The 27,481-nt window shown below is 40.0% G+C and overlaps 1 protein-coding gene across 13 annotated transcripts in view; it reads left to right on the forward strand.

Annotated features, from left to right (window-relative positions):
• Positions 1–21,934, forward strand: part of KIF21B (kinesin family member 21B) — a 162,731-nt gene extending 140,797 nt beyond the window's left edge. For 8 of the 13 annotated variants that reach the window (XM_040337745.1, XM_040337736.1, XM_040337740.1 and 5 more), the window contains 7 exons: positions 414–550; positions 6,535–6,715; positions 9,738–9,899; positions 10,894–11,011; positions 15,169–15,339; positions 20,222–20,421; positions 20,722–21,934. In XM_040337745.1, coding sequence (XP_040193679.1) covers positions 414–550; positions 6,535–6,715; positions 9,738–9,899; positions 10,894–11,011; positions 15,169–15,339; positions 20,222–20,421; positions 20,722–20,821 — 1,069 coding nt within the window. In that variant the 3' untranslated portion in view covers positions 20,822–21,934. Of the gene's footprint in view, positions 1–413; positions 551–6,534; positions 6,716–9,737; positions 9,900–10,893; positions 11,012–15,168; positions 15,340–20,221; positions 20,422–20,721 lie in introns of those variants that run through there. The other 5 variants (XM_040337742.1, XM_040337743.1, XM_040337744.1 and 2 more) reach the window with 3 other exon arrangements.
• The last annotated feature ends 5,547 nt before the right edge of the window (positions 21,935–27,481 follow it).

Here is a 27,481-nt window from a genome sequence, read left to right on the forward strand (position 1 = left end):
ACACATCTCTGCAGCACCTCTGGTGCGAATGACACAGAAGTCCTGTCCTTCTTTTACTCCATTTCAGGTCGGAATTCAGCCAAAAAATTCGGGCTAAATTGGGACCTAAAACAGTGAATGGGGACGCACCGGACTCCTGCTGTGATCCAGGGCGTGCTGCAGTGTGAACCCAGCTTAAAGGTGTTAGATAAACTTCTTGATGGGATATAACAATTAAAAAAAAAGAACCCCATGTCCTACACAAATAAAAAAACTGGTCCAACAGCGAAAAGTTTAAAGATGCCATTAGCAAGATATAACAAGTATGCAGTAACGATTGGTGATGCATACGTTTACTTGAGTGTTTTGTATGAGAGGGTATTTACTGTTTTTGTTTAATGCACCTCCTGTTATTTTCTTTTTTTTCTTTTCAGGGGTGTAATTAGTCCTGTTGGAGGGTTAAAGGGTACCAGAACAGCTCCTCTGCAATGTGTAGCTACAGCTGAGGGCCACACAAAACCCGTCCTCTGTGTAGATGCTACAGAAGAACTTCTGTTCACAGGATCAAAAGGTGAGGGTTTGTAATGGGTATTTTAAAACTAAAAAATACGTTTTGGTTTTAATAAATAAAATCTGAAATACTTATTAGAATTTCTTTATTGTCTTCCATCAAAAATTAAATTTAAATTTTTTTTGTTTAAATGCAATGCAGTGCAACAAATTATATTTGTAGGGTATGGACAAAGGCATGCTCCTTAGCCAGCTAAAACAAGCCATCCCACCCTCTAAGGGTATTGGAAAATGTTGTATGGAATGGTAGCGAATGTTACCTCTGTTACTAAATATGTACCGAAACTAGTGACCCAGTATCATCAGAAATAATAATATACCAGAATGTTAGCTTGAAATTTGAATGTGCAAGCATTCTGGGTTGAAAGTTAAAAATCCCCTTCCTCCTCAACAAAACACTCTTTCCAAAAACTTAAAGCGGATGTCCGCTGAAAAAAAATGTATTAAAAGTCAGCAGCTACAAATACTGCAGCTGCTGACTTTTAATATCGGCACACTTACCTGTCCTGGAGTCCAGCGCCGTCCGCAGCAGAGGGTGAGCGATCGCTCGTCACTCTGCTGCCCCCTGCCATCCTCAGTGAGAGAACCAGGGAGTGAAGCGCTCTGGCTTCACTGCCCGGTTCCCTACGGCGCATTCGCGAGTCGCGCTGTGCCTGCTGACTGGCTCCCGCTGTGCTCTGGGAGCCGAGTGTTCCCAGAACACAATGGGGGGGGGGGGTGACGTCCTGCCCGCAGACTGTGGCCGGAAGTGGGTGCAAATACCTGTCTTTAGACAGGTATCTGCACCCCCTCCCCCCTGAAAGGTGTCAAATGTGACACCGGAGGGGGGGAGGCTTCCGATGAGCGGAAGTTCCACTTTAGGGTGGAGCTCCGCTTTAAATGGCAGATCCTAAAGTTAATAGGCAGATCCTAAAGTTTAATAAAGTTAATTGATACCTTTTAATACAAGCCCAGCAGTGTGCCTTGCATTAAAAACAATTTAAAGCTGAACTCCATATAGACTATGCCATGTGATAGACTTGGATAAATGTTTCTTTTATTCTAAAAATGTCATTCTTATATGATATTGTCCCCCTTTTCCTGGATTCAGTTTCTTTTGAAGATTTTGCTTCTGTGAAGTTATCTGGCTGCAAAATCTTAGGAAGAGATTCTTACTGCATATATAATACATGCTCTGTAAATGTAAAGTTTCTTTAGATGAGGCAATTGTACTATTCTAGCTTAGAGGGACCTCTGCACAAAAATATTCCACTGCTGCCCTGCATGGGCTTGTCAATAGATACAGCAACTGGTTTTAAATACAGATCTATGGAATTCATAGGTTACACATTTCACACCATAACTGAGCATCAGAAATATAAATTTGCATTTTTCAAATTAATTAATTTATAATTGTCAATTTTTATTACATTTTGTATTTTTTCCATAGAAAAGAAAATGCAATATAATATTAACATTCTCTGGACAGCATACAAGCCTCCAATAAAAAAACAAAAAAGAAAACAAATTAAGAAATATACACATAAATGTAAAGTATATCTAAACGATAAATGATAACATAACTCTAGATTAATAATAGTACAAAAACCACTATCCAACTTGCTATATCAGTAATTTGAAAAAATATATAACGTGTTTTAAACCAATAAACCACAATATTATATAAAAACAGCGCTCAAGTGTGTGTGAATCACACTGTGATAGGTGATAGGTAATAATAATATTCAATATAAATGCAAATGAATCAAAAACCAGTGATGAAAGTGTTCATAGGAAAACATAAAGTTCATGGAGGAGCAAAAAGGAAACCAGAACAATATGCCTAGCACTCTCGTGTTTTGGCACAGTAGCTTTGTTATAGTTATAACTATAACAAAGCTACTGTGCCAAAACATGAGAGTGCTAGGCATATTGTTCTGGTGAGTGGCATTTCTATTGGTGGAGGATTCACTATTGTTTCACATCGGGTGTGGTGGAAGATTATTTTGAATATATTTTGAAGATTTTACACCTTGAAAGAGACAGAGAAGTGGTTTCCTTTTTGCTCCTCCATGAACTTTATGTTTTCCTATGAACACTTTCCTCACGGGTTTTTGATTCATTTGCATTTATATTGAATATTATTATTACCTATCACCTATCACAGTGTGATTCACACACACTTGAGCGCTGTTTTTATATAATATTGTGGTTTATTGGTTTAAAACACATTATATATTTTTTCACATTGATACTTTTAGAACAGCAGCTGTGATTTCTATTATTGTTTTTGTCTTGAGCGCAGAGGTGTGATTCAATAGGGCGCCATTTTTTGATCACACTTTATCTATATATCAGTAATTTGCATTAGCATAATATACATATCCATGGGAATGAAAAAGAAAAAGAGAGAAAAAAAAAAGGGGAAAAGGGAAAACCTAACAACAGTTTTTTTTATCAGCCAGCTGGGCTCGTAACTCCTGGCATTATGGATTTATTATACTGCGGCTATAGATCAACTTTAATAAATCTAGTGAAAGGTATAGCATTAACACTGGATAAGTCTTAAAAAAACTCAGTTACGTGAGTCCTTAATGATTGAGCTTTATATCCTACATAGCGTACCAGTTAAAAAATATGGGCCAGATTCTCAAAGGCGTTACGACGGCGCAACACCATTAGCGCCGTCGTAACTCCTCATCTGGCCCCAGGTATCTATGCGACTGATTCCTAGAATCAGTTGCGCATAGATAACCATTAGATCTGACATGCGTAAGGCTGTTATGCTGTCAGATCTTAAAAGTAATTTTTTTTCCCGCCGCTAGGTGTCGCATCGTCGTTTTCCCCGTCGTCTATGCAAATTAGGTAAGTACGCGAGATTCCCGAACCTACGCGCGTCCGACGCTGAGAATTTACGTCGTTTCCGTAGCGTACGCAACGCGTAAGGTTGCCCCTGCTATTAGCAGGGGCAACCAATGTTAACTATGGCCGTCGTTCCCGCGTCGAAGTTTAAAAAAAATACGTCATTTGCGTAAGACGTCCGTGAATGGCGCTGGACGCCATTTACGTAAACGTCTAAGCAAATGACGTCGGGGCGACGTCATTTAGCGCAATGCACGTCGGGTAATTTACCCGACGGAGCATGCGCAGTACGCTCGGCGCGGGAGCGCGCCTAATTTAAATGGTGCCCGCCCCATTTGAATTGGGGGGGCTTGCGCCGAGCGAATTAACGATACACCGCCGCAAGTTTACAGGTAAGTGTTCTGAGAATCAGGATGTAAACCTGTAAACCTGCGGCGGTGTAGCGTACAGCACATACATTACGCTGCCCAGGAGCAACGTTAATGTATGAGAATCTGGCCCTATGTTTCTATAGACAGGCATGGGACTGTATGCCGAAATATTATTATGTAATAATAAAAATAATGACCAACAAACAACTGAGGTGGGGTAAACTTGGCCGCAGGCCTTTATTACTAGTATTTAATATAACGATCATATTTTATTACCATATATATCACCATAGGTAAATATAAATACAAAGACATCAGTTATTTATTTATTCAAACAAACCAAACCATTCATCAACCCAGCCACTACGACTCGGTTTGGGATTAATGCCTTATTAAATAACACCCCTTGTTTAACACGAAAAACCAAGAGGGAGTACCACGTAATATTACAGGCCGCGACAAGGGAGGGGGGGGGGAGTTCACAGGTAAGGGTCCTGTAAATCTGGTCACAGAGGAATTGATGTGATCCCTTTAAATAACCTTTCCCCTTTCTGGAACGTTCCTAAGCACCATGTGATCTTAACTGTGACCTATCATTGGTTAACCTTTAACCCATCCCTTAGCAGGAGGCGGGAGGGGAATTTCCATCTGCCCCAGAATGATTTAACATTAGCTAGCAGGTGAGCAAACAGGGGGGCCTAGAAACTTTCTTCTGCAACATTCCCAAGGGTTCGGGGAGCTTAAAACAGCTCCCCTCACTTCCATTCCATTGATAACAAATCAATGCCCATTTCAAGACTAAATTAATGCAGATAAGGGACAAAAAAAATAGACCCACTCTCTATATTAGTATACCTCACTCAATCAAATAGGTAAGACAATTGTAATATACGTACATGGACAGTATAATAGTCTCCACGCAGGTTAGGTGGCACTCAGAATTCCAAGCCCCTGAGAAAGCATCATCTGGTATTATAGGTTTTGGGATTGATTCTAAATTTGAAAGTGGCCAAGGCAACATATAGCAAATGATCACTATATGGAAACTGTATAGTGGAGATGCTGTAATAATGCTGATCCTGATCTAGCTCTATCATTCAATACTGCTGAATCCTATTGGCCTGTCCCTTTTTTTCTTTTTCAATTTTTGTGGGTATTTATAAAGTAGAGTCAGTTAGGAAGAAATGAGACAGATATTTTTCCATAAAATATTTGGAACTTTTAATAATATATCCATAATATAATATTTTTCCATTATTTAGAATTGTTAAATACTATATTTAAAAGAATATACATTATATAAAATATTTGACATTTAACCAATTGAGGATTCTAAATGTAGGAGATACACCCTAAACAACTTTCTAGGACATATCCCATAAGGCTAGCTCTTTTCACTCATCGTCGGTCCCCAACTGCTATTACCAGAAAAGACTGACAGCTGCTTCAGCTATGATAGTCAAATTATTACTTGCAGATTGTCTGCAGGTGTTGTTGAGTAATACAGCGTAGCAATGCATTGTTACATTGGATTTACTTTTTCATACATTAATTTAATTAAACATACTCCTTTTTATAATCCTTTATTAACCCTTAAGCCGTGTACACACAATCGGATTTATGATGGAATCAAATCCGATGGATTTTTTCGTCGGATATCCGATGAAGCTGACTTTCATCAGTCTTGCATACACACTATCAGACTAAATTCCAACCGTGACAAAACCCGGTGATGTAAAACACTACGACGAGCCCAAAAAAATGAAGTTCAATGCTTCCGAGCATGCGTTGACTTGATTCTGAGCATGCGTGGATTTTTCTCCGATCGAGTTCCACACAGACGATCGGAATTTCCTATATTTTTTTTTCTCCATAGGAAAAATTTAAAACATGTTCTATTTTTTTACACCGATGGGAAAAAAAGACTGATGGGGCGCACACACGATCGGTTTGTCCGATGAAAACAGTCTTTTTTCATCGGACAAACCGATCGTGTGTACACGGCTTTAGTTAACCCAAATCATCTCAAACCTACTTTTCACTTTGCTTGTAGCCATTGTTTTACTGCAAATTTTTATTTTATGTGAATTATTAACCATTAATATTTAAGCTTTTTTAACTTTATATATTTTGTGTGTGTGTGTGTTTTTTTTTTTTTTTGAGTGTTGCATAAATAAATGTGCAAAATTGAAGAAAAAAAGTTTTTTATTTGTAAATAACTCCGTTATGCTTTGCACCAGAGACACCATTATAGTGACATGTATACCAGGCAAATTATCAAATAAAAAGCATCCTTTTTATATACAGTAAAACTTCTTTAGCTTTAAAATAATTGCTGTGACCTTTTTGTCTATAGATTGCATAGAAAATAAAATCATTTTTGCAGAATTTTTTCTTTCAAAAGAAAGCTAATTTGTCCCTAAAAAAAAAATGTATGTATTATCTTATCCTGAGAAATTACAAAGTTATCACTGAATTAACGGCCCATTGTGGGAATGTAAACATTGTTTTGGTCCATAAGATATATAAAGGTATGAGGGCTGAAGCAGTTAATATTTAAAAATGTTATATATTTTTATTTTGAATATTTCTGAATTCAGAAACTTTGGAAGCATTTTAATTCCTTTTAGCACAACTATAGTTTATACAGAATACAGTACCTGTTGCTATACTCACCTTCTTGATTGAACTTTTTCTTATGGTGATGCATAGTATTTATTGTGTTTTGGTTAATACGTTGTAAAATTAAATCTTACTCTTACTACATCCCAAGACCGCACTTGCAAGCTATGGAACTTGGTCACTGGTCAAGAAATTGGTTCCCTCCGTGGTCATCCACACAATGTGGTATCTTTGAAGCACAGTCCCAACACTGGACTTGTACTTACTGCATCTGCTTCTTGTGTTCGGGTCTGGGATATTCGAGACTCTGCACGGTGTGTGCGGACGCTTATGTAAGTATTTTTTTTTCCTGTAGAATACTGGTGCACTGTGTCATGAGCCACTGATCAATGCAAACTGATACCCTTTGTTGCTTAAAGCAGAGGTTCACCCTAAAAAACATCTATATACCATTACATGCAGCATACTTGCGTCAGCTACAGTATGCTGGTATTTTTTTTTTTATCGCTGTACATACCGTTATATAGTTAATTTTCTTTTCTTCCTCCTGCGGGGAATAGGCGTTCCTATGAAGAGGCGTAGATGATTGACGTGTGGAAAAGGCGCGTCACGCGTTCTGAAAATAGCCGATCTGGGACACGGCGTTATACGACGCCTGCGCACAGACTAGGAGCCGTGCAGAGCTGACTGCGCAGGCGACGTATATAGCCGAGTCCCAGATCGGCTGTTTTCGGAACGCGCGACGCACCTTTTTCGCACGTCAATCATCTACGCCTCTTCATAGGAACGCCTATTCCCCGCGGGAGGAAGAAAAGAAAATGAACTATATAACAGTATGTACAGCGATAAAAAAAAAATACCAGCATACTGTAGCTGACGCAAGTATGCTGCATGTAATGGTACATAGATGTTTTAGGGTGAACCTCCGCTTTAAAACCTATTTTGTTGGATTTTTAAAGAGGCACTATGCAATATTGGTTCTAATCAGGGGCGGACTGACAACTCATGGGGCCCCGGGCAATAGGAGATTATGCACCCCCCTGGGCAATGGGAGATTATGCAGCCCCCTGAGCAATGGGAGATTATGCGACCCCCTGGGCAATGGGAGATTATGCGACCCCCTGGGCAATGGGAGATTATGCGGCCCCCTGGGCAATGGGAGATTATGCGGCCCCCAGGCAACACATACACACACTGAAAAGGTACTGGAGAGGCGGGGCAGCTATAATCTTAGGATTTAAAAAAAAAACACAGATTTTTACATACTGTCCCTGGTTTTACTGAGGCTGGCAACCCTGATGGGGCCCCCTAGTGGCATGTGGCCCTCGGGCAGTGCCTGAATGGTCAGTCCGCCCCTGGTTCTAATAACCACATAATCATACATAGAACAACAACCAGGTACAACTGTTTTCTCCGTGACACACAAGCGTAATAGCTTTAATGGTATATACAAAATCAGGGCTTAAAGGATAAGTTCACCTTTAATTTATTTTTTTTTATAAATGCAAATTTTTTTGCAGGTAACAAAAAATGTGCATTTACTATTTTTGTAGTAGGAGCCTGTAAAGAATTGCACCAGTAATCATTCCACCTGACAGGAAGACGCAATGAACTTCCACAGCAACATGGTAGTTCATTGAGAACAGCCGCTAAGGGTGTCTGGGCTTGTAGTTCATTCAGACAGTGAGTGTTGTATTCTTTGTGAAATGTTCATACACTTTTGATCTAAGACCTTAGGGCAGGGATCCTCAAACTACGGCCCTCCAGCTGTTGTAGAACTACACATCCCATGAGGCATTGTAACACACTGACATTCACAGACATGACTAGGCATGATGGGAATTGAAGTTCCTGAACAACTGGAGGGCCATAGTTTGAAGACCCATGCCTTAGGGGAACCATGCTTTTTTGGCACAGGAATAAAAGCTTCAATCGAAATTGCAAAATTTGTTTTTAATTCTAATTATATGTAGATTCATTGATGCAGGATCTGACACATCTCGCCAAAATGAAGTTTTGTAGGGCATTTTACACACATTATTAGATATACAGGAGGAGATTTACTAAAACTGGTGTAAACAGAATCCAGTGCAGCTGTGCACAGTAACCAATCAGCTTCTAGGTTTTAGCCCAGGTTCACACTAGACTGCGGGAATGAAGCCGTGCGAGTTAAGCTGAACTCGCAAGATTTCACTCCAGCTTATCAATCCGGTTTCGGCTGCGATTACAGAGACATCTGTGCAGGTTTCTACTTTTTGAAATTGGTGCAGCGTCGCACTGATTAGGACAGTGCCATTGCCGGCAAATGCCACCGATTTGACATGTCAAGTCGCATGTCAAATCGCACCAGTGTGAACCAGGGCTAATTGTCAAAGCTTAATTGAACACACTGAAGTTAGAAGCTGATTGGTTACTATGCACAGCTGCACCAGATTCTGTGTGCTCCAGTTTTAGTAAGACCCGGTTCACACTGGGGCGACTTGTCAGGCGTCACAGCTGCCTGACAAGTCGCGTCCCATTGTAGTGAATAGAACCGTTCTAATAGGAGCGACGCAAGTCGCTCCAACTTAGAAGAAGGTTCTTGTACTACTTTGGGGGCAACTTGGGGCGATTTGCATTGACTTCTATACAGAAGTCATTTTGCAAATCGCCTTAGATATCGTGTTCATGTCGCCTGGCCGAGTCGCCCCCGAAGTCGTGTCGCCCCTGTGTGAACCGGCTCTTAGTCTCCCTAAGGACCCTTTCACACAAAAGCACCCGAAAGAAGCTTCATCTGCAATCCCAATGTGAGAGCCTGAGTGCTTTCAGAGCCCTTTCACACTGCCAGCGCCCAAAAAAACGCTGGTAAAGCTCCGCTAAGACCCCTTTCACACTGCTTTAGTTATAGTAACTGGGGCGTTTTTCAGGCACTTTGGCGTTAAAAAAAAAAGCCTCAATGGAAAGGAGTGCTTTAGGAGCGGTGCATTCAACACTCCTAAAGCGCTGCAAAGAAGCCCAGCACAGCGCCTCGGGCTTTCACATTGGGATTACAGATGAGGCTTCTTTCAGGCATTTTACAGGCGCTTTTTTTAACGCTAAGACCCCTTTCACACTGAGGCGTTTTTCAGGCGATTTAGTGTGAAAGCACTCGGGCTTTCACATTGGGATTGCAGATGCAGCTTCTTTCAGGCGATTTACATGCGCTTTTTTTAACGCTAAAGTGCCTGAAAAACGCCCCAGTGTGAAAGGCGCCTAACAGTATCTGTATTTTGTACTCCAGTTGTGATCCTTTTCTCTAAGATCATTCTAAAAATATTATGCAAAAATTGTTACTGCAATTTGACAAATTGCAACTGGTTATTTTTCCTTTTTCAGGTCATCCGGTCAAGTGGTATCGGGGGATGCATGCTCAGGTCTGGTTCTGCGCTCTATGAGCAGTCAGGGAGAACTGCAGATTAACCAGATTGCTCTAAATTCCGATGGAAGCACTTTGTATGTAGCAGCCGGGAATGCAGTGAGAGCCTGGGAGCTGAGCAGGTGCAGTTATGCATACTAAGCAGATTGAATTGCATTGTTACACATACTTGCTTTACTGCTTGTTCCTACTAATGTGCTTTTTTTGCATTACATTTTAGAAAAGTGCATTGCCTGTTATAGGATATTAGAATATATTTGATTAACAATTATTGTTTGCTGTGTTTACTTTTGACTGGCTGTACTAACCAATAATTAGTAGTGACAGTATAGCTGTAGGGTTAATTTAGGTATGTTTATCAAATTAAAAAATCATTGAGAATGTAGTGATCTTTTTTTAGAATTTTTTTATACAAGAATAATTGTGGTCAGGAGAAGAGCGTAGTGCAATATTGCATATCTCTGTGGTCCCAGAAAGCATTGAGCAGCTCTGTGCTATGTGTATGCTGGCAGTGCTGCATGTACCGGTAACTGACCTCTTCAAGTACACAGTTATAATTAGATTCAGGCAACACCACAAGTGTTCTCTTTCAGCATAGAAAGTGTTATAGAACGTTTGTGCCATCCCAGACCATGAAGACGGCATATGGCACAAGGTGACCTTGTGGGGCTGTTTTTATAGTAGATTGTAATTGGTTATTTCTAACTACCGTATTTATCGGCGTATAACACGCACAGGCGTATAACACGCACCCTAGCTTTAAGAGGTAATTTTCAGGAAAAATAAATTCCACAGCCCCCTGCGTATAACACACAGGCACAGTTTACCCTCTATTTTCAGGGTAAAACAGTGAGTGTTATACGCCAATAAATACAGTATATCATATGTCTCCCATATAGTAAAAAAAAAAAAAAAATGTCTTTATTATGTGAAAGGTAAAAATGTTTATGTTAATTATATTAAATCAATCTAAATATGTTTTTAGAATTTCAAGTGGTATATAGAGAGTTGGGGAGCTCTTGGGAATGAAATCCTATGCAAAGCAATGCAATACACCGATTTGGCAGTATTTTACACCTGCCTTAGTGCAGCTTTTTTTTTTTCATACCACTGCAGGTTTCAGCTCATTGGGAAACTAACGGGTCACATGGCTCCAGTCATGTGTCTGACAGTCAGCAACACACCGAATGGGCGAGACCTAGTTATCACCGGATCCAAAGATCATTATGTGAAGGTTACTCATTTTCTCCCCATTTGCATTTTTTTTTAATTCATCAACCCATCAGTTAATAAAACATATCTGGGTATAAAGCTTTACATTGTAAATGTATAGTTTCATGTCAATTTAAAGAGATTGTACTACACATTTTTATTTCAGATATCAATAGCATGTGTGCCCACAGAGAGCCTTTGAATGCAGATATTGTATTTTATGTAAAAATAACAAATCTGTATCAACTTTAGTCACATATACCTTATTCACACACCTTTCTGAAGCTCAGAAACATCAGAGATAAATAAAAAATTGTGGATACATGTGCCAGTTCAAATAAAATTAAATATGCCATAAAAGATTTATAGTAAAAGTGGGTAATTGGTGGTCGAAGGTCCAAATAAGAATACGGCACCTCATCCCTTAACCACTTAAGCCCCGGACCATTTTGCAGCTAAATGCCCAGCCCAGGTTTTGCGATTCGGCACTGCGTCGCTTTAACAGACAATTGCGTGGTCGTGCGACGTGGCTCCCAAACAAAATTGGCGTCCTTTTTTCCCCACAAATAGAGCTTTCTTTTGGTGGTATTTGATTACCTCTGCGGTTTTTATTTTTTGCGCTATAAACAAAAATAGAGCGACAATTTTGAAAAAAATGCAATATTTTTTACTTTTTGCTATAATTAATATCCCCCAAAAACATATATATAAAAAAAATGTTTTCCTCAGTTTAGGCCGATACGTATTCTTCTACCTATTTTTGGTAAAAAAAAATCGCAATAAGCGTTTATCGATTGGTTTGCGCAAAATTTATAGCGTTTACAAAATAGGGGATAGTTTTATTGCATTTTTATTAATTTTTTTTACTACTATTGGCGGCGATCAGCGATTTTTTTCGTGACTGCGACATTATGGCGGACACTTCGGACAATTTTGACACATTTTTGGGACCATTGTCATTTTCACAGCAAAAAATGCATTTAAATTGCATTGTTTATTGTGAAAATGACAGTTGCAGTTTGGGAGTTAACCACAGGGGGCGCTGTAGGGGTTAGTGTTCACTTAGTGTGTGTTTACAACTGTAGGGAGGTGTGGCTGTAGGACTGACGTCATCGATCGAGTCTCCCTTATAAAAGGGATCACTCGATCGATACGCCGCCACAGTGAAGCACGGGGAAGCCGTGTTTACATACGGCTCTACCCGTGCTTCAGCCTCGTGGAGCAATCGCGACGGAGCGGCTATAAACGAATAGCCGCGCCGTCGTCCCGGATCGCTCCCCGAGGGAACCCGCCCGCCGCACGCAGCGGGGGGGGGGGTCCCGATCGGACCCCCCACCCACTAGAAGGCAAGGACGTATATATACGTCCTTCTGCCTGTCCGTGCCATTCTGCGGATGTAAATAGTCGTGCGGCGGGCGTTAAGGGGTTAATTATGTAGAAAGAGGGAATGGAGGAGTATGGGATTATTGCAGGTTTGTTTGTTTTCTATTTTGGCACCGCAATAATCCCATACTCTTCAATTCCCTCTTTCATTTACACTAAGGCTTCATTTCCATGGACGTTTTTACAGCCACTTTTCTGAGCTTTTTTTGCAGCTTAAAAACGGCTCTCCATGTTAGTCTATGGCCTCATGCCCACCATGACGTTTTTGAGCTGTAGATGGCTGAGCCGTTTTTAAGCTGCAAAAAAAAAACAGGACCAGTGCGTTCTGAAGCTCCAGCCTTAGAGCTGTAAAAACGCCAGACGTTAAACGCGCAAAAACGCTAAAAACCGATACCGCAGCGTTTTTGAGCTCCAGCTCAAAAAAAATAAAAAATAAACATGGACAGGCGTTTTTTAGCTGTAAAAAAGGCTAAAGAAAGTGACTGTAAAAACGTCCATGGAAATGAAGCCTAAAAAAAAAAAAAAAATCATGATGCCCATAGATATAGGGAAATAAAATGTCACTCTCAGTATACTCGGTGTTGTCCTTATCGTCACAAGCTTCAGCTGCTCTGCACATCTTAGCTGATTAAACTTAGGAATTCTACCTATTTTTTTTTAGACTTGGATGGACTCAGAGGTAGGTGGATGTAAACGAAAACAAGTCTGTTTACATGCGCTTGCCCATAGAGAGATGCATGGAGCTTCCTATCTGGTCCACCTGAAAAATGGACCTAACTCCACTCTACTGCTGATTAATATAGTACAGTAATTCTTCTACTTATAGCCCTGGTTTGGCTCCTAAGTCCCAGGAATTTTACTCTCTACTCATCTATAGCTGATCAATTTAGTAATTCTTTTCCCTATAGCCCTGTGACTATAGACTTCAGAAGAGAGTATCAGGAGGTATACTCTACTCCTCTACAGCTAATTAAATCAGGAATCCATTCACCGATAGCCCTGGTATGGCTCCAAAACAGATTGCATGCCATTAATTGTATGCATTGCTCCACTGTGCCTGCAGAACAGATACTGCTCTGTGAAAAAAAAAAAAAACCGTCAAAACTTCTTAAAAAAACTTCTTAAAAGTGAAATTTTTTTGTCTAAATATGAGATCGGAGGTCTTTTTGACCCCAGATCTCATATTTAAGAGGACCTGACATTCTTTATTCTATTACAAGGGATGTTTACATTCCTTGTAATAGGAATAAAAGTGACTCATTTTTTTTTTTTTTGTGTAAAAATTAATAAGAAAACAAAAAATGTATTTTTTTAAAGTGCTCCGTCCTGACAAGCTGGCGTGCAGAAGCAAACGCATACGTGAGTAGCGCCCGCATATGAAAATGGTGTTCAAACCACACAAGTGAGGTATCACTGCGATCGTTAGAGCGAGAGCAATAATTGTAGCCCTAGACCTCCTCTATAACTCAAAAGATGCAACCTATAGAATTTTTTAAACGTCGCCTATGGAGATTTTTAAGGTAAAAGTTTGACGCCATTCCACGAACGGGCGCAATTTTGAAGCGTGACATGTTGGGTATCATTTTACTCAGCGTAACATTATCTTTCACAATATAAAAAATTGGGCTAACTTTACTGTTGTCTTATTTTTTAATTAAAAAAAGTGAATTTTTTCCAAAAAAAGTTGCAATGACCACCATTTTATTCTCTAGGGTGTTAGAAAAATATATATTTAATGTTTGGGGGTTTTAAGTAATTTTCTAGCAAAAAAAACTGTTTTAATCTTGTAAACACCAAATCTGAAAAACAGGCAAGGTCCTTAAGTGGTTAAGGCAGTCAGCAGATCAGCTTCTACAAATTCAGCAGTGCCTATAAATGTCTAAAATGGAGAGCAACTGAGCATGTGCAGGGGGACACAAAGTATTACTGTGTTTTAAATAGTTTAAACACTTGTTTTTAATCTTTTACATAGCTATACCCGCAAAAGGGGCCAGCCTGAAGTGATCTAGCAGGATTTAATTTTCTGACTAAAGTTCCACTTTAAGTTTAGTAAAGAACTGTTGGATATGTGTTTAGTTATTATTTTTATTTTGTTGGAGTTATTTTTAATTAAGCTAATCTAATGGTTTTTAGATTTGCTTGGTTATTGCCATCATACCCTGTGAATCATTCAGTATAATGGGAATATGCCATAGAAAATAATGATAGCCTGCCTCTACACTTCTTACTGGCTGGTTGGTCGGCTGCGGGTGGTCTTACTAAAACAAACTACATTACTTTCTTATAAAAATGCAAACAATTATTTTAAATTGACGTTGCTGCACTGCATGTGCAGTGGAGGAATGTAATTAAATGATATATGTTTGATACAGACAGATGAAGGGCCTGCTTTGGACTAGTTGCTTAGGGTCATTTGTTTATTCTGTTAGTACCAGAGGCCAACAAATAAAAAAAGATATAGCTGAACATAGTGCACACTTACATATCTATAATATGCCAACTAAGAGACCAGCTGACTGCTAACCACAGCAGCAATTAAAAGCTAACATGAAGATCTACTGACATGCATGTAGCAAGCAATTCAGACAAAAACACACAGCTCCACCTATTAACCTTTAGCAACCTACTAAACAGTTTGTATGCCTTTAACCCTGCATATATGTTACACTCATTCAAAGGAAATATATATTATGAAAATAATATATATGAAATATATTTTTTTAATAATATAATTACACCATTATATACTCAATATATTCAACTAATCCTTTTCCTTTTTTATATTTACATCTTCAGATATTTGAATTGCACTCTGGGTGGGGAGGCAGCATTCCTCCTACCTACAATTTGGAGCCTCCACATTATGATGGCATTGAGTGCTTGGCTGTACAGGATAACATCTTGTGCAGCGGTTCCAGAGACAATGGAATCAAGAAGTGGGACCTACAGCGGCATGAGCTCATACAGGTTTGTCTTTGTAATCCTCTTGTTATGTAAAAAAAATATATTTCAACGTTTTGTAAGACAGTAGGAGATAAATTTTGTATAATACAGTATATTATTATTTTCATGCTTTTTCCTGATTTTATTGTCAGCAGACACTGGGGGTTATTTACGAAAGGCAAATCCACTTTGCACTACAAGTGAAAAGTGCACTTGGAAGTGCAGTTGCTGTAGATCTGAGGGGGACATGCAAGGAAAATAAAAAAAACACCATTTTAGCTTGCACATGATTGGATAATAAAATCAGCAGAGCTTCGCCTCATTTCAGATCTACCCCTCAGATCTACAGCGACTGCACTTCCAAGTGCAATTTCAAGTGCACTTTTGCACTTGTATTGCAAAGTGGATTTGCCTTTCGTAAATAACCCCCATTATCTTTCTGTTCAAGAGAACAGTATAAAGGGGGAGCATCACGTATATATTGAAATGGAGATTAATCTGAACTAACTATCTGGACTTTTGACGGTACAGGTAATCAATGTAAAAATCTATAAATATTTATTCGTAAAAGCGTTTTTTACATATAGAACAATCTATATACACAGACTTATAAAACAGTATAGTATCAACATATATCACCAGTAAATATTGAAATAATGTTTCAAAAAGTCTTATAATGATACAAGTATACTCATAGTATGAGGACACCTAGACATCAGAATGTACATATAAATTAGATATTCTTGAAACTGGGTTCAATATGTGAAGTAGTAGATCTTGCTTTTACTCGACATGTTTCGCGCACTATACGCTTCATCAGGAGCATAACAAGTAGACCAGTTGAAAGTCAGGCCAAAAACCAGCCCGACTACCACCAAATAGGCTGTATGTATATATATATATATATATATATATATATATATATATATATATATATATATAATATGTAGAGCTTTCACCCAACCAGCCGTTGGGCATTGGGTGTTCGTTGTATATAGTAGTAAAGGAGTGGACTGCAACACAGACTGCCGGTAGACAGTGGCAAAAAGACGACAGGGACACCCTCCAATGAAGTATGCTCTCAACGTAGCTTACTGAGGCTCATAAACAAAACTGAAAACAGATCTAGATGTAGGGGGAGAGATAGCCACCTCTGCCTGTAAACACATCCAGGAAGAAAAGAGCCCTTCACAGATATGTGATTCTCATAAAAAATGTGTGGCCACCAAAAAGAAGAGAGACAGTCCTAGTCGCGGAGGGAGCCGTCCTGCGTCAGCGCACTCCTGTGTACTTCATACTTCATTGGAGGGTGTCCCTGTCGTCTTTTTGCCACTGTCTACCGGCAGTCTGTGTTGCAGTCCACTCCTTTACTACTATATACAACGAACACCCAATGCCCAACGGGCTGGTTGGGTGAAAGTTCTATATATATACATTTTTACATTGATTACCTGTGCCGTCAAAAGTCCATTTCATTAGTTCAGATTAATCTCCATTTCCATATTATCGGGACGTTGGTACAATAAAATTTCTGCTTTCACAGTTTGTAGTCACCCTGTGGTCGATGCATGCTTTGGCAAGGCCCATTTAAATAATCACGTATATATTGTTAGAGAACAAATTACATACACATAGGGGTTGATTTACTAAAGTCAAATAGACTGTGCACTTTGCAAAGTGCTGTTGCATTCTGCAAGTGCAGTTGCTCCAGAGCTCTGTAAATGGGATAAAGCTTCCCTTTGCAAAGAATACTCAATCATGTTCAAGAAAAAAAAAAAAAAAAAAAAACAGCATTTTTGCTTGCACATGATTGGATGATGGAAGACAGCAGAGCTTCTGCTCATTTACTAAATTCTGGAGCAACTGCACTTTGAAAAGTGCACAGTCTATTTTACTTAGTAAATCAACCCCATAGTATAACAACATCTGTATCGTTCTAGTAACCTTGACAATGTACATACAGTACTTGAATCATATAGACAACCATTACAGGCATTAAAGTTTGTTCGAATCTGAAAAGAGCTTACCAGCAAAGATGTGTCTTTCATTGTGGCCATGTAAATAAAGCTATCGGATACAGCTGATGGCTGTTAAGTAGGCTGTGGTCTCCAGATGTGGAAATTTGAAAAGGATAAGAAAAATGGGTAGAAGAGGGTAAATGTGGGGGGGGGGGGTGACAGCTGGGAGGACTGGCACAACCTGTCGAATTATGCTAAATAAATGTTAGAGGTTGAGGAGTTTGTGGAAGGAAATCTGAAGGACGAAAATCTAACACTCACAGGGACCAAACATTTAAATTTAAACTGTCATGAATAAGAAGGAAGGTGCCAACATCCCAATAGTATAACTTATCAGAATTATTATGTGGAGTGATTTTTTTCGGCACAGTACTAATGTTATACACTGCATCCATTCATAGTTTGATGTTTTGTGGAATATGGAGTATGAAGTATGTAGCTCCTCCTCGCATCGAGTGTCCACGCTGGAGGAGGTTCTCCTAAGGGGGACACTCGTGCGGGCGCGCTCCCGAGTCCTGCATCTGTGTACATTCACACAGACTACAGGACTCGGCCACGGCATCATTGGATTTGATTGACAGCAGCGGGAGCCAATGACTGCGCTGCTATCACTCTATTCACTTAAGAGCCAAGACAACGGGCAGAGAGGAAGAGCGCGTCTCCACCGAGGGAAGGAATGGGCTCAGGTGAGTAAAACAGGGGGGTTTTGCCATGGTCATCTGATAGGAAATGAACCCAATGGTAGATATTTTGTTACTGTGCATTGAGGGACACAGGGAGGTAGTAGTTCTTATGCATGTGGGTAATATGCAGCTGCCTACAGGAGATGCTCACCGGCAAAAAAGGAAAAGGTCAGCTCCCACAAATCTCCACCTTTAACTGCCGTGCTTCGTTTTTTTTTTTTTTTTTCTAGTGTCCTAGCAGGCTGGACCCTTTTCCTTAGGTCTACTGAGTAAAATTTATAGATACATTTTACTATTTTTTTTTTTATTTCTTTCAACATATTTGGTTCTACACAGATGTTTTTTTACCTTAGTCCAAACGTTTAATATGCTTCTTAAGCAGGTCTCTATACAGCAACAATCCAGATCAGTTTATCTTCAGCAACAGCTTTGCCTCAGCCATACCCAGACCCCACTGGATGAAAGATTGTGGGGCTAGCTTGGAATGTGACTCTCAGGCCTCGGACACACGATCGAGTTTCTCGGCAAAAACCAGCAAGAAACTTGCTGGGAGATATTTTTTTGCCAAGGAAACCGGTCGTGTGTACATTTTCGTCGAGGAAACTGTCGAGAAACTCGACGAGCCAAAAAGAGAGCATGTTCTCTATTTCCTCGACGGGAATGGAGAAACTTGCCTTGTCGAGTTCCTCGACAGCCTAACAAGGAACTCAATGAGGAAAACTATGTGTTTCGCCCGTCGAGTTCCTCGGTCGTGTGTACGAGGCTTTAGGCACTGCTCTGTAGATTCTGAAGACTCACTCTGTGAGTAGGCCCAAGAATGGTGCAAAGTTAAACTAAAATGTGAGCTTTAGGCACTGGGCCTTGCATTGTGGTGCTTTTCAAACCCAGGCATGTTGTACCAAATAGCAACTATACCCTATTCACTCACAAATCTGCGCAGTAGGTGCTGGTGAGGGTTGTAAGTGACAAAAATCTATTCACTAAAGGTGAACAATGGAACAAGACCAGAAACTGGATGATCCACATGTGCTAGAAGCAGCAGTGGCAGTGGGAAGAGATATTGTTCTAAGCCCAAGAGTTGGAAAGGAACAAGAGTGCCTGCTCAAGCTCAACACTGTCCCTAGCAGATGACTTCAGCACTAGGTTTCCTTAGGCTAAATAGTTATCTCAGAAAAAAAGGATAGATATTTAAAATTGTGATGCAGCCCAACTGGCCCTAAACATTAAATGTTGTAAGAGAGACTGGGTCACGCCAACAGGCTGTGCTACACCAGTAAAATTTGAAAATACTCAAGATATCAATGTAGTACACAGGCAGCTGAGAAGTAACAAAAAGCAGATTTTAGTGCAAAAGGGTTACATATCAAGATATATTAAATAAAATCATACTTACAAGAAGAGAGACAGGTTCACACCAAGGATTGTGCCACAACTCTGAAACTGGACAAGGTCTGGGAAAGTGGTGCAATATAGAGCCTAGTGTCTGAAGGTTACATAATAGGCCAATTTAAAACTATTCTGGGCTCAATTACACTAGGAAACATCAGGAACTGAGTACACCAGAGGCTGTGCCACTGCTTTGAAACTGAAGGGCGCTCTGCGGTTACATCAGTTGGTCTGCATTTGGACATTCCTGTTTCCTGACATTCCTGTTCCCTCAATGAACAGTAAATAAAATAAGATCTTTGTACTTATCCTAAAATCTTTTTCTTGAAGTCCATTGAGGAACACTGGTCCCATTCCTATGTGCTTATTGGCCCTATGTCCTGCTTTTTCACAAATCTGAATCCTGTTGGTTAGATGCGGGTCAAACAGGGGATGTTCTGTTAGTTAGTGTCTACTGTAGGCAGCTGCAAAATAACCCATATGTCTATTACTACATTCCTGGATCCCTTAAGAGTAAAGAATATATGGTAAGTACAAAACTCTTATTGTAATAAGTACTGGATATAGAGTAAACATTAGGGCAGGACCACCAGACACAGTAAAAGGTGCTAAGTTTGTCACATCCTCAAAAAAGATTTGAACCACTTTTTACACTATGCATTGGCATTACAAATTTCCTTGTCAAATTTGGAATACAAAATGCCACTACACCTTATAAATTGACTGCCTTATGAATTCTTCATTTTGACTTGACTAAATTTTGACAGACTACTTTTATAGCAGCATTAATATACCTGTTAACTACTGATATGTTTGCAGCAAGTTCCAAATGCACACAGAGATTGGGTTTGTGCTTTGGGCTTTGTGCCAGGACGTCCTATGATGCTCAGTGGTTGTCGCAGTGGCACTCTGAAAGTCTGGAATATGGAAAATTTCTCACCTATTGGAGAAATTAAAGGCCACGAGAGTCCAATCAACGCTATGTGTGCCAACAGCCGTCACATCTTTACCGCATCCAGGTAAGGAGGGGAGGTACTTAAGGAAATACCAGAGTAGTAGTGAGAGCAAAATGAGAAACAATCTGTTACATTCATTCTTTAAATTATGTGTGTATGTATCTATTTTGCTCTATCTTTTTCCATCTTTACTGCTTTCTGTGTTTCAGATTTTCTCTCGTTATCACTAACATGGTTTTCATTCCACTGACCTTCTTTCCTTTCTGTGCTTTGTCTTCTCCTCCCTTTCCCTGTTCACTATTTCCCTCTTTTGTTCTTGTCCAAATACTGTTCTATATATTCCCTTCCCCCTCTCTCTCTCAGTGACTGCCGGGTCAAGCTTTGGGTCTATGTTCCTGGTCTTACTCCGTGTCTCCCAAGACGTGTTCTGGCAATCAAGGGCCGAGCCACTAGCCTTCCGTAACCTGTCCATCTTTCACCTTCCCATCTTTTTTCCTACTGCCCCTTTTATACCAGCGTCCCTCCACTCTGTTAATTTAAGGTACGGGACACTCATCTCCTTAACATGAGTGTTTTGACAATTCAGACAGCTTAGTCTGTCTACAATACCTCTGCTACTTGTTACCAGATTTAATATACAAAAAACAAATTCAGAAAGTTCTCATGACCTCTGACCTTGCAGTGATCTCGTGGTGAAGATATGGAGTGGGAGAAGACGTTTTGCCTGGACTAGGTGACCCTAATGACCTCTGGAGCTCAACAGGGTTTAGTAAAAGCAGGGTTAAAAGACCAACGATGATGAAGATACTTTATTTATTTCATCAAAGGAGGAGCGCACAGTTTGTCATGACAAGGAAAACCTGTTCTCTACTCGACTTTGCACTACCTCTGTAATTAATATGATACACTATTATACACCATTCAAGCCTATGTAGTGTTACTGTATTTTTGGGAAAAATAGAAGGACAAAATGGAAGGTCAACGCTTACAAGAGAACACTATAAAAACTGAAAAAAGATTAGAGCCTAGTGCATCAAACTTCTCCCAGCATGCTCCACTTCTACAAGAACTCTGCCCCCTTTTATGTACTTGAAATAATGTCTACTTTGCCTTACTGTGTTTCTTTAGTATGTTCTTACTATGAAGCAGCACTTTCCATCCCCTGTGAAAGCACACTCCGACTTAGCTGCCAGATACAAATGATCAAATACTGTATATGTTCTTTATTAAATGACTGAATATAGCTAAATCTACTGGAAATAGAGTGGGAAAGAGGAAAGGAGGTTAACTTAATGACAATTCAAATGTATACCTCTAAACATGCTACCTCTTAAGCTTCACATTAACATGCTACATATGACCCACTTAGAAATATAAGTTGACAATGAAGGCTGTACTGGCAGCAAGGGTTATGTTGCTCTGTATAAAGTGTTAAATAATTTTATTTAAAGCACAATTTCTACATTTTGTCTGTGAGTGCCAAGTGTTCATGTGTCAATAAAGATTAAACTGGAATAAAGAATTAGCACAAAAAAGTTTCAGTGGAAATCTGTGTTTAATAAAAATTTATCTGGTACCCTTTTGTATATGTTTATTTCAAGGCAGGGTTAAATCCAGAATCAAGTGAAAGTCCAGATATGCTTATATGACCAATTTTCCCACATGTCAACAACACAAAATGGCAGCCGTATTGCTCAAAGTGCTTTTAGTTTAATTTGTTTGTTTATTTTTAGAAGTGAAGATGTAACTGCAATGGTTACCAGTGGCATCACTAGGGTTGGTGTCACCTGTCGTGGTAAAACATGGTGTATATAATGGCGATAGTAGTGCCGTTAACAACTATCAAATTTGAATAACAATATCATATGAAAATAATAGAACTCAATGTTAAAACTTTTAGGCCTCATGGTTTCTGACAGGAGAAAATCTGTGTTATAAACTCAACTGAGCTGCCTATTTTCAAAACAGTTTAGGTTAGTTTAGCAGAGTATGGAGTTTGGGAGTTTATTTTTTTTTAATGGCGAGAATAAATTAAAATTCTGGCCAATTAAATAAATGGACACTGAAGTGCTAAATGCGCCCAGTGTTTAGGCATGTTTATACACATTTAACAGCGTTCATCGTTTTTTTGTGGTCACAATTCACTCCCCTTGAATGCGATTTTAGGGCATTCAAAAAACAGCCAATAAACTCCCCTGCTGATAAACTGCTAAAATCATCCATGTGTGCATGGACACATAGGATAACATAGAGGGGAGTTTAGGGACAGAAAAAAATGCCTAAACTCACAAAGTTTAACAGAAGCAGTGTGCATAAGAGCTTAAAGAACAATTTTTTTTATTTTAGCGTTAAACTTTACTTAAATAACAATTAAAGCAGAGGTTCCGCCGATTTTCTTTTTTAAAAGCCAGCAGCTACAAATACGGCAGCTGCTGACTTTTAAAAAATGGACGCCCGCGATGTCAGCAGCCGAGGCGGAGCAATCGCTCGGCCCTCGGCTGCTTCCGCCGCCATCCTCGGTAAGGGAATCAGGAAGTGAAGCCTTGCGGTTTCACTGCCCGATTCCCTACTGCGCATGTGCGAGGATCGCGGCGCGCCGTCACTGGTACCCGCTCTCTCCTGGGAACAGTGTTTCCCAGAAGACAGCGGGGGGTGATGTGACAAGGCTGGATTCCCCGCGGGAGTCAGAACCTGGAAGTGGTGCAAATACCTGTCTCAGACAAGTATCTGCACCCCCCTCCCCCTGAAAGGTGCCAAATGTGACACCGGAGGGGTGGAGGGATCCAAAAAGCGGAGGTTCACTGTTTGTGTGAACCTCCGCTTTAAATAACTAAATGCCTGTGTATTTGTTCCTGTTTATTTTTGTGTTAAGATTTCGACTGAGGCTGGGTTCACACTACTACACTACTTTCATCCTACTTTGCTCTGTGTTCAATGTTTCCCTATGAGAGTGTCTTGTAGCGTCCTACACAAGTCGGTCCGACTTTGAAAATGCTCCCTGTACTACTTTTGGTCCTACATTGATCCTACTTCAGGCCCATTGAATATCATTGAAGTCGGACCAAAGTAGTATCCTGTTCATGAAAGTAGGATGGATGTAGGACCAATGTAGGATAAATGTAGGACCAATGTAGCAGAGCAAAGTAGGATGAAAGTAGTGTAGTAGTGTGAACCCAGCCTCAATCAGAACTTTGCTTTCCTGGTCTTCACAGCTGCAAAATTGTGAATAACATAATCAAAATAAATACATTTTGCCAACTCCCTTTCAACTGATATCACAAGGTTAGAAAGCCTTGACTGTCCCATTGTAGAATGCAAATAGTTCTTTATAAGTTTCAACTTTTGAAAAGCTCCTCTCACATGAAGCCACAGACAGACAGCCCTGCAGTGAAGACAGAGAAGAAAAGCAGGGCTCTGAGCAGGCTAGTAATACATTTTTAGTGTTCACTTCTCTCCCTTGCTAGCCTGACACAGTGCTCTGTCCTGCCGCTTCAGAGTTACAGCAAAGACAGAGCAGTAGACACTGGGCAGACTAGTGCATCTGTCTTTCTCCTGTCTAGCCTGCCACAGGGGCAGGCAGCACACAGTCACGGTCCACACCCCAAACCGGCCTCTGTAACTGATGCATTTGGTTACATCGCGCTGATCCGTGCACTGTCACTGATGGGGGTGACCATACCTCCCAACATTTTGAGATGGGAATGAGGGACACCTACCAGCAAATGTATGTAGGCATGGGACACGCCCCCCTGCCACACCCCCTTAAAGTAGAATTAACCCCCAAAAAAGGTTAATTAAATCCACAAGGGCTTCTTTTTTTTTTTACTACTACTTTTCCTTTTTATTGGCTTTTAAAATGTACAAATGAAGCAATTTAGAGATTGAATGAAAGGTTTAGCACTGGGAAACACTTTTTGAAAGATAAAAAGTGCATTTTATATACAACTATATAGATCAGACCAAAATGAGGGAGAAAAAGGAACATTGCTTCAAATCAGGGACAGTTGGGAGCTATGGGGGTGACACCATTGCGGTTGGATATCACCTTCTACTTGAGGGTGTCACCCGGGTGTGGTCTGCCATAGGGATGCCACTGCCTAGGACTACCGATATGCATCTGCCGATTACTTGCCTGTTTTTCATGCAGCCACTCTTATACAACTTAGCTCCTTGCTACTATACAACTTGCAGTTTGTTTTTTTAAACTTACTATTGTCTGAAACTCACAACACTGATTTTTTTTCCCCCCCAATACTTGGAAATAAGTGATCCATTTTCATTTATGATTTTTTATTAAACATACGGGACACAGAACTTGTATTCACAGACCAAGGGAAATGCAGGCTACCTTAGAGTGATATTAGCAAAAAAACTACTAGGGCTGCTTCAGCGCACCCATTTAGCTCTGCCACTCTGAGACTCCAGTTGTGTCCCTAGGGACCTGTTCTCTCAAAATGCATTTTTTTTTTTGTTCAGTTTTTTCTCTGAAACTTCTATCAAGATTTCACAGATTATTGCTTATGGGCCTTTTTTGGGGATATTTATTATAGCAAAAAGTAAAAAATATTGCACTTTTTTCAAAATTGTCGCTCTATTTTTGTTTATAGCGCAAAAAATAAAAACCGCAGAGATGATCAAATACTACCAAAAGAAAGCTCTATTTGTGGGAAAAAAAGGACGCCAATTTTGTTTGGGAGCCACGTCGCACAACCGTGCAATTGTCAGTTAAAGCGGCACAGTGCCGAATCGCAAAAAGGTGCAAGTTCCTTAACCTGTATATTGGTCCGGGTCTTAAGTGGTTAAAAATAGATTGTCAGGAAAGGGTTAACGGAAAATGTATTAGTCCATTTAAAATGTCCATCAAAAACTACAACTTCCACAGAGATGGCAGCCAGCTGACAGATGAAGAGTAATCTGGAATGCAGAAAAGAAAAGAGGCGCGACGCCTTATGAGCGTAGTAAATACGTAATTTATTGGAGATATTAAAAACAAATAAGTGATGTACTCACAAAAGCGCTACATAACAGGCTTCATTATATGGTTATTATTCCGCTCTGGTCCCGGGTACGGCTGTTGTTGTCTAAAAAGTGCCTGATGAAGAAGCATGCATGCTTCGAACGAGTGCATCTCCCCGCTGACTCCTGACCCCCGAAAGTGATATCATCTCCGGCTGTGTGCTCGGGAACTCCGTTCTCCTTCTCCATCGTTCCGAGAGCGTTCGGTTTCCCCCTTCACTGCCGACAGAGGCAAGGAGCTGCGGTGATCTCATCCATCTGACATTGAGACACGAGCAACAACAGCCGTACCCGGGACCAGAGCGGAAGAAAAACCATATAATGAAGCCCGTTATGTAGCTCTTCTGTGAGTACATCACTTATTTGTTTTTAATATCTCCAATAAATTACGTATTTACTACGCTCAGAAGGCACCACTTCTCTTTTCTTTGTTCATACATCATACAACCTATTTCACTACTAAATGTGGATGCCAAGATTCTGACTGAAAATACTAGCTACACATTTAAAGGCAAAGTTGACTAGAAAAAGAGCCTTGCAACTGCAATCAACAGATCCTGGTTGCAATGCCTACATCTTTCAGCCTGTAGCTCTGTACAGGCTGTTTAAAAGCTGAAGGAAGTGTCAATGAACTACGAGAGCACATAACACTCTTGCGGTTCAGTAAGAACTACAAGTCGTTTTTCACTGTAGAAGGCACCATTTGTAGTTAGCTCATTCACAGATCTCTGAATGAATGCAGCTTTTGTAATCCAACCCTACAGCCCGAGTTCCAAACAATAGTATGCTATCTTCCACCTTTGCTCTTCGATGGGGGTTTGAGGCAAGGCTGCCAATGGTCACCAGGGCTAATTGCCCTTGCTATAGTTTATAATGTTATGCTCCTCTAAAGGCAGTGAGTGACTGGTATATCAGTAGGCTCCCTGAAGGAAACACTGTCTCCATATGCAGATGACACTTGTATTTAAAGGATGCTACCACATCTCTGTCTGCGGCTGTGAAGGTTATTGACAAGTTTAGCGATTTCTCAGGTATCAGGGTCAACTGGGACAAGTCTGTGTTTTTCTCCCTACAACCGCCAGTGTCTCCGATTATTACAATTATTAAATATTTAGGGGGGAAGATTTATTGTGATCTCTCACGTTACATCGCAAACAATCTTAAACATATCCTCCATCAACTGACTCAGAAATGCCTGGTCACTACCATTGACCCGGAAGATTAGGATCAACCTTCTTAAAATGATCTTCCTTCCTAAATGTCAAATATATATTTTGGAATTTTCAAAAACGTTTGTTACTAAATTGGATCAAACTATTGCCTCCTTATTTTGGGTAGGTGGTACTAGTGGCTAAATCTACTGTGGGAGGATCAGCTCTTCCTTCTGCTTTAAAAAATACTATTGGGTTGCAAAATTGTTGACTGTGGGATGGTGGTTTTCCCAACCATTTTACTAATCCTTAGGCGACTCTTGAAGCTGCATTGCTGAGGTCTTACTCTGAGCTAAGTAACCTTGTATTTAGAGGTCCCTGCTCTAACCGAAATGTTACTACTGCTATGAGGACTACAGTTATGGTCGGAAAAAAAAGATGAGTAGACATTGTTGGCGAGTTGAATAGTATTTTCCCCTACATGCCTCTATGGGGCAATCTGACCTTTACTCACCTTTGTTATGAACCTGACCCTTGTCATAGGTTGGCTAGTGATAAATATACAACTCCAAAGATATGCTGATCGGTTAATTGGCTTCTGCCTAAAATTGACCTAGTATATGAATGTGAGTTAGGGACCTTAGATTGTAAGCTCCTTGAGGGTAGGGACTGATGTGAATGAACATTGTATACAAGTACCTAAATAATAATAATAATATCATGCCTAAATTACGTCTCCTTACTTTTGATAGATTGAGGGTATTGGTTTCGTCCCTTTACCTAGACGTTTTTTAGTTTTCTTCTATTTAGACAGGCATTTTAAGCCAAATCCTCTACTGCCTCTTATTCAGCGGAAAATTTCCTAAAGGAGAAATTCACATTTTAGAAAAAAAATAAATGCACATCTTTTTGCAGGTAAAATAAATGTGCATTTATTGTCTTGAGCCTGGAAAGCA

The sequence above is a fragment of the Rana temporaria genome, chromosome 2, assembly GCF_905171775.1.
Source record: "Rana temporaria chromosome 2, aRanTem1.1, whole genome shotgun sequence".
In the NCBI taxonomy this organism is placed as follows: Eukaryota; Metazoa; Chordata; class Amphibia; order Anura; family Ranidae; genus Rana; species Rana temporaria.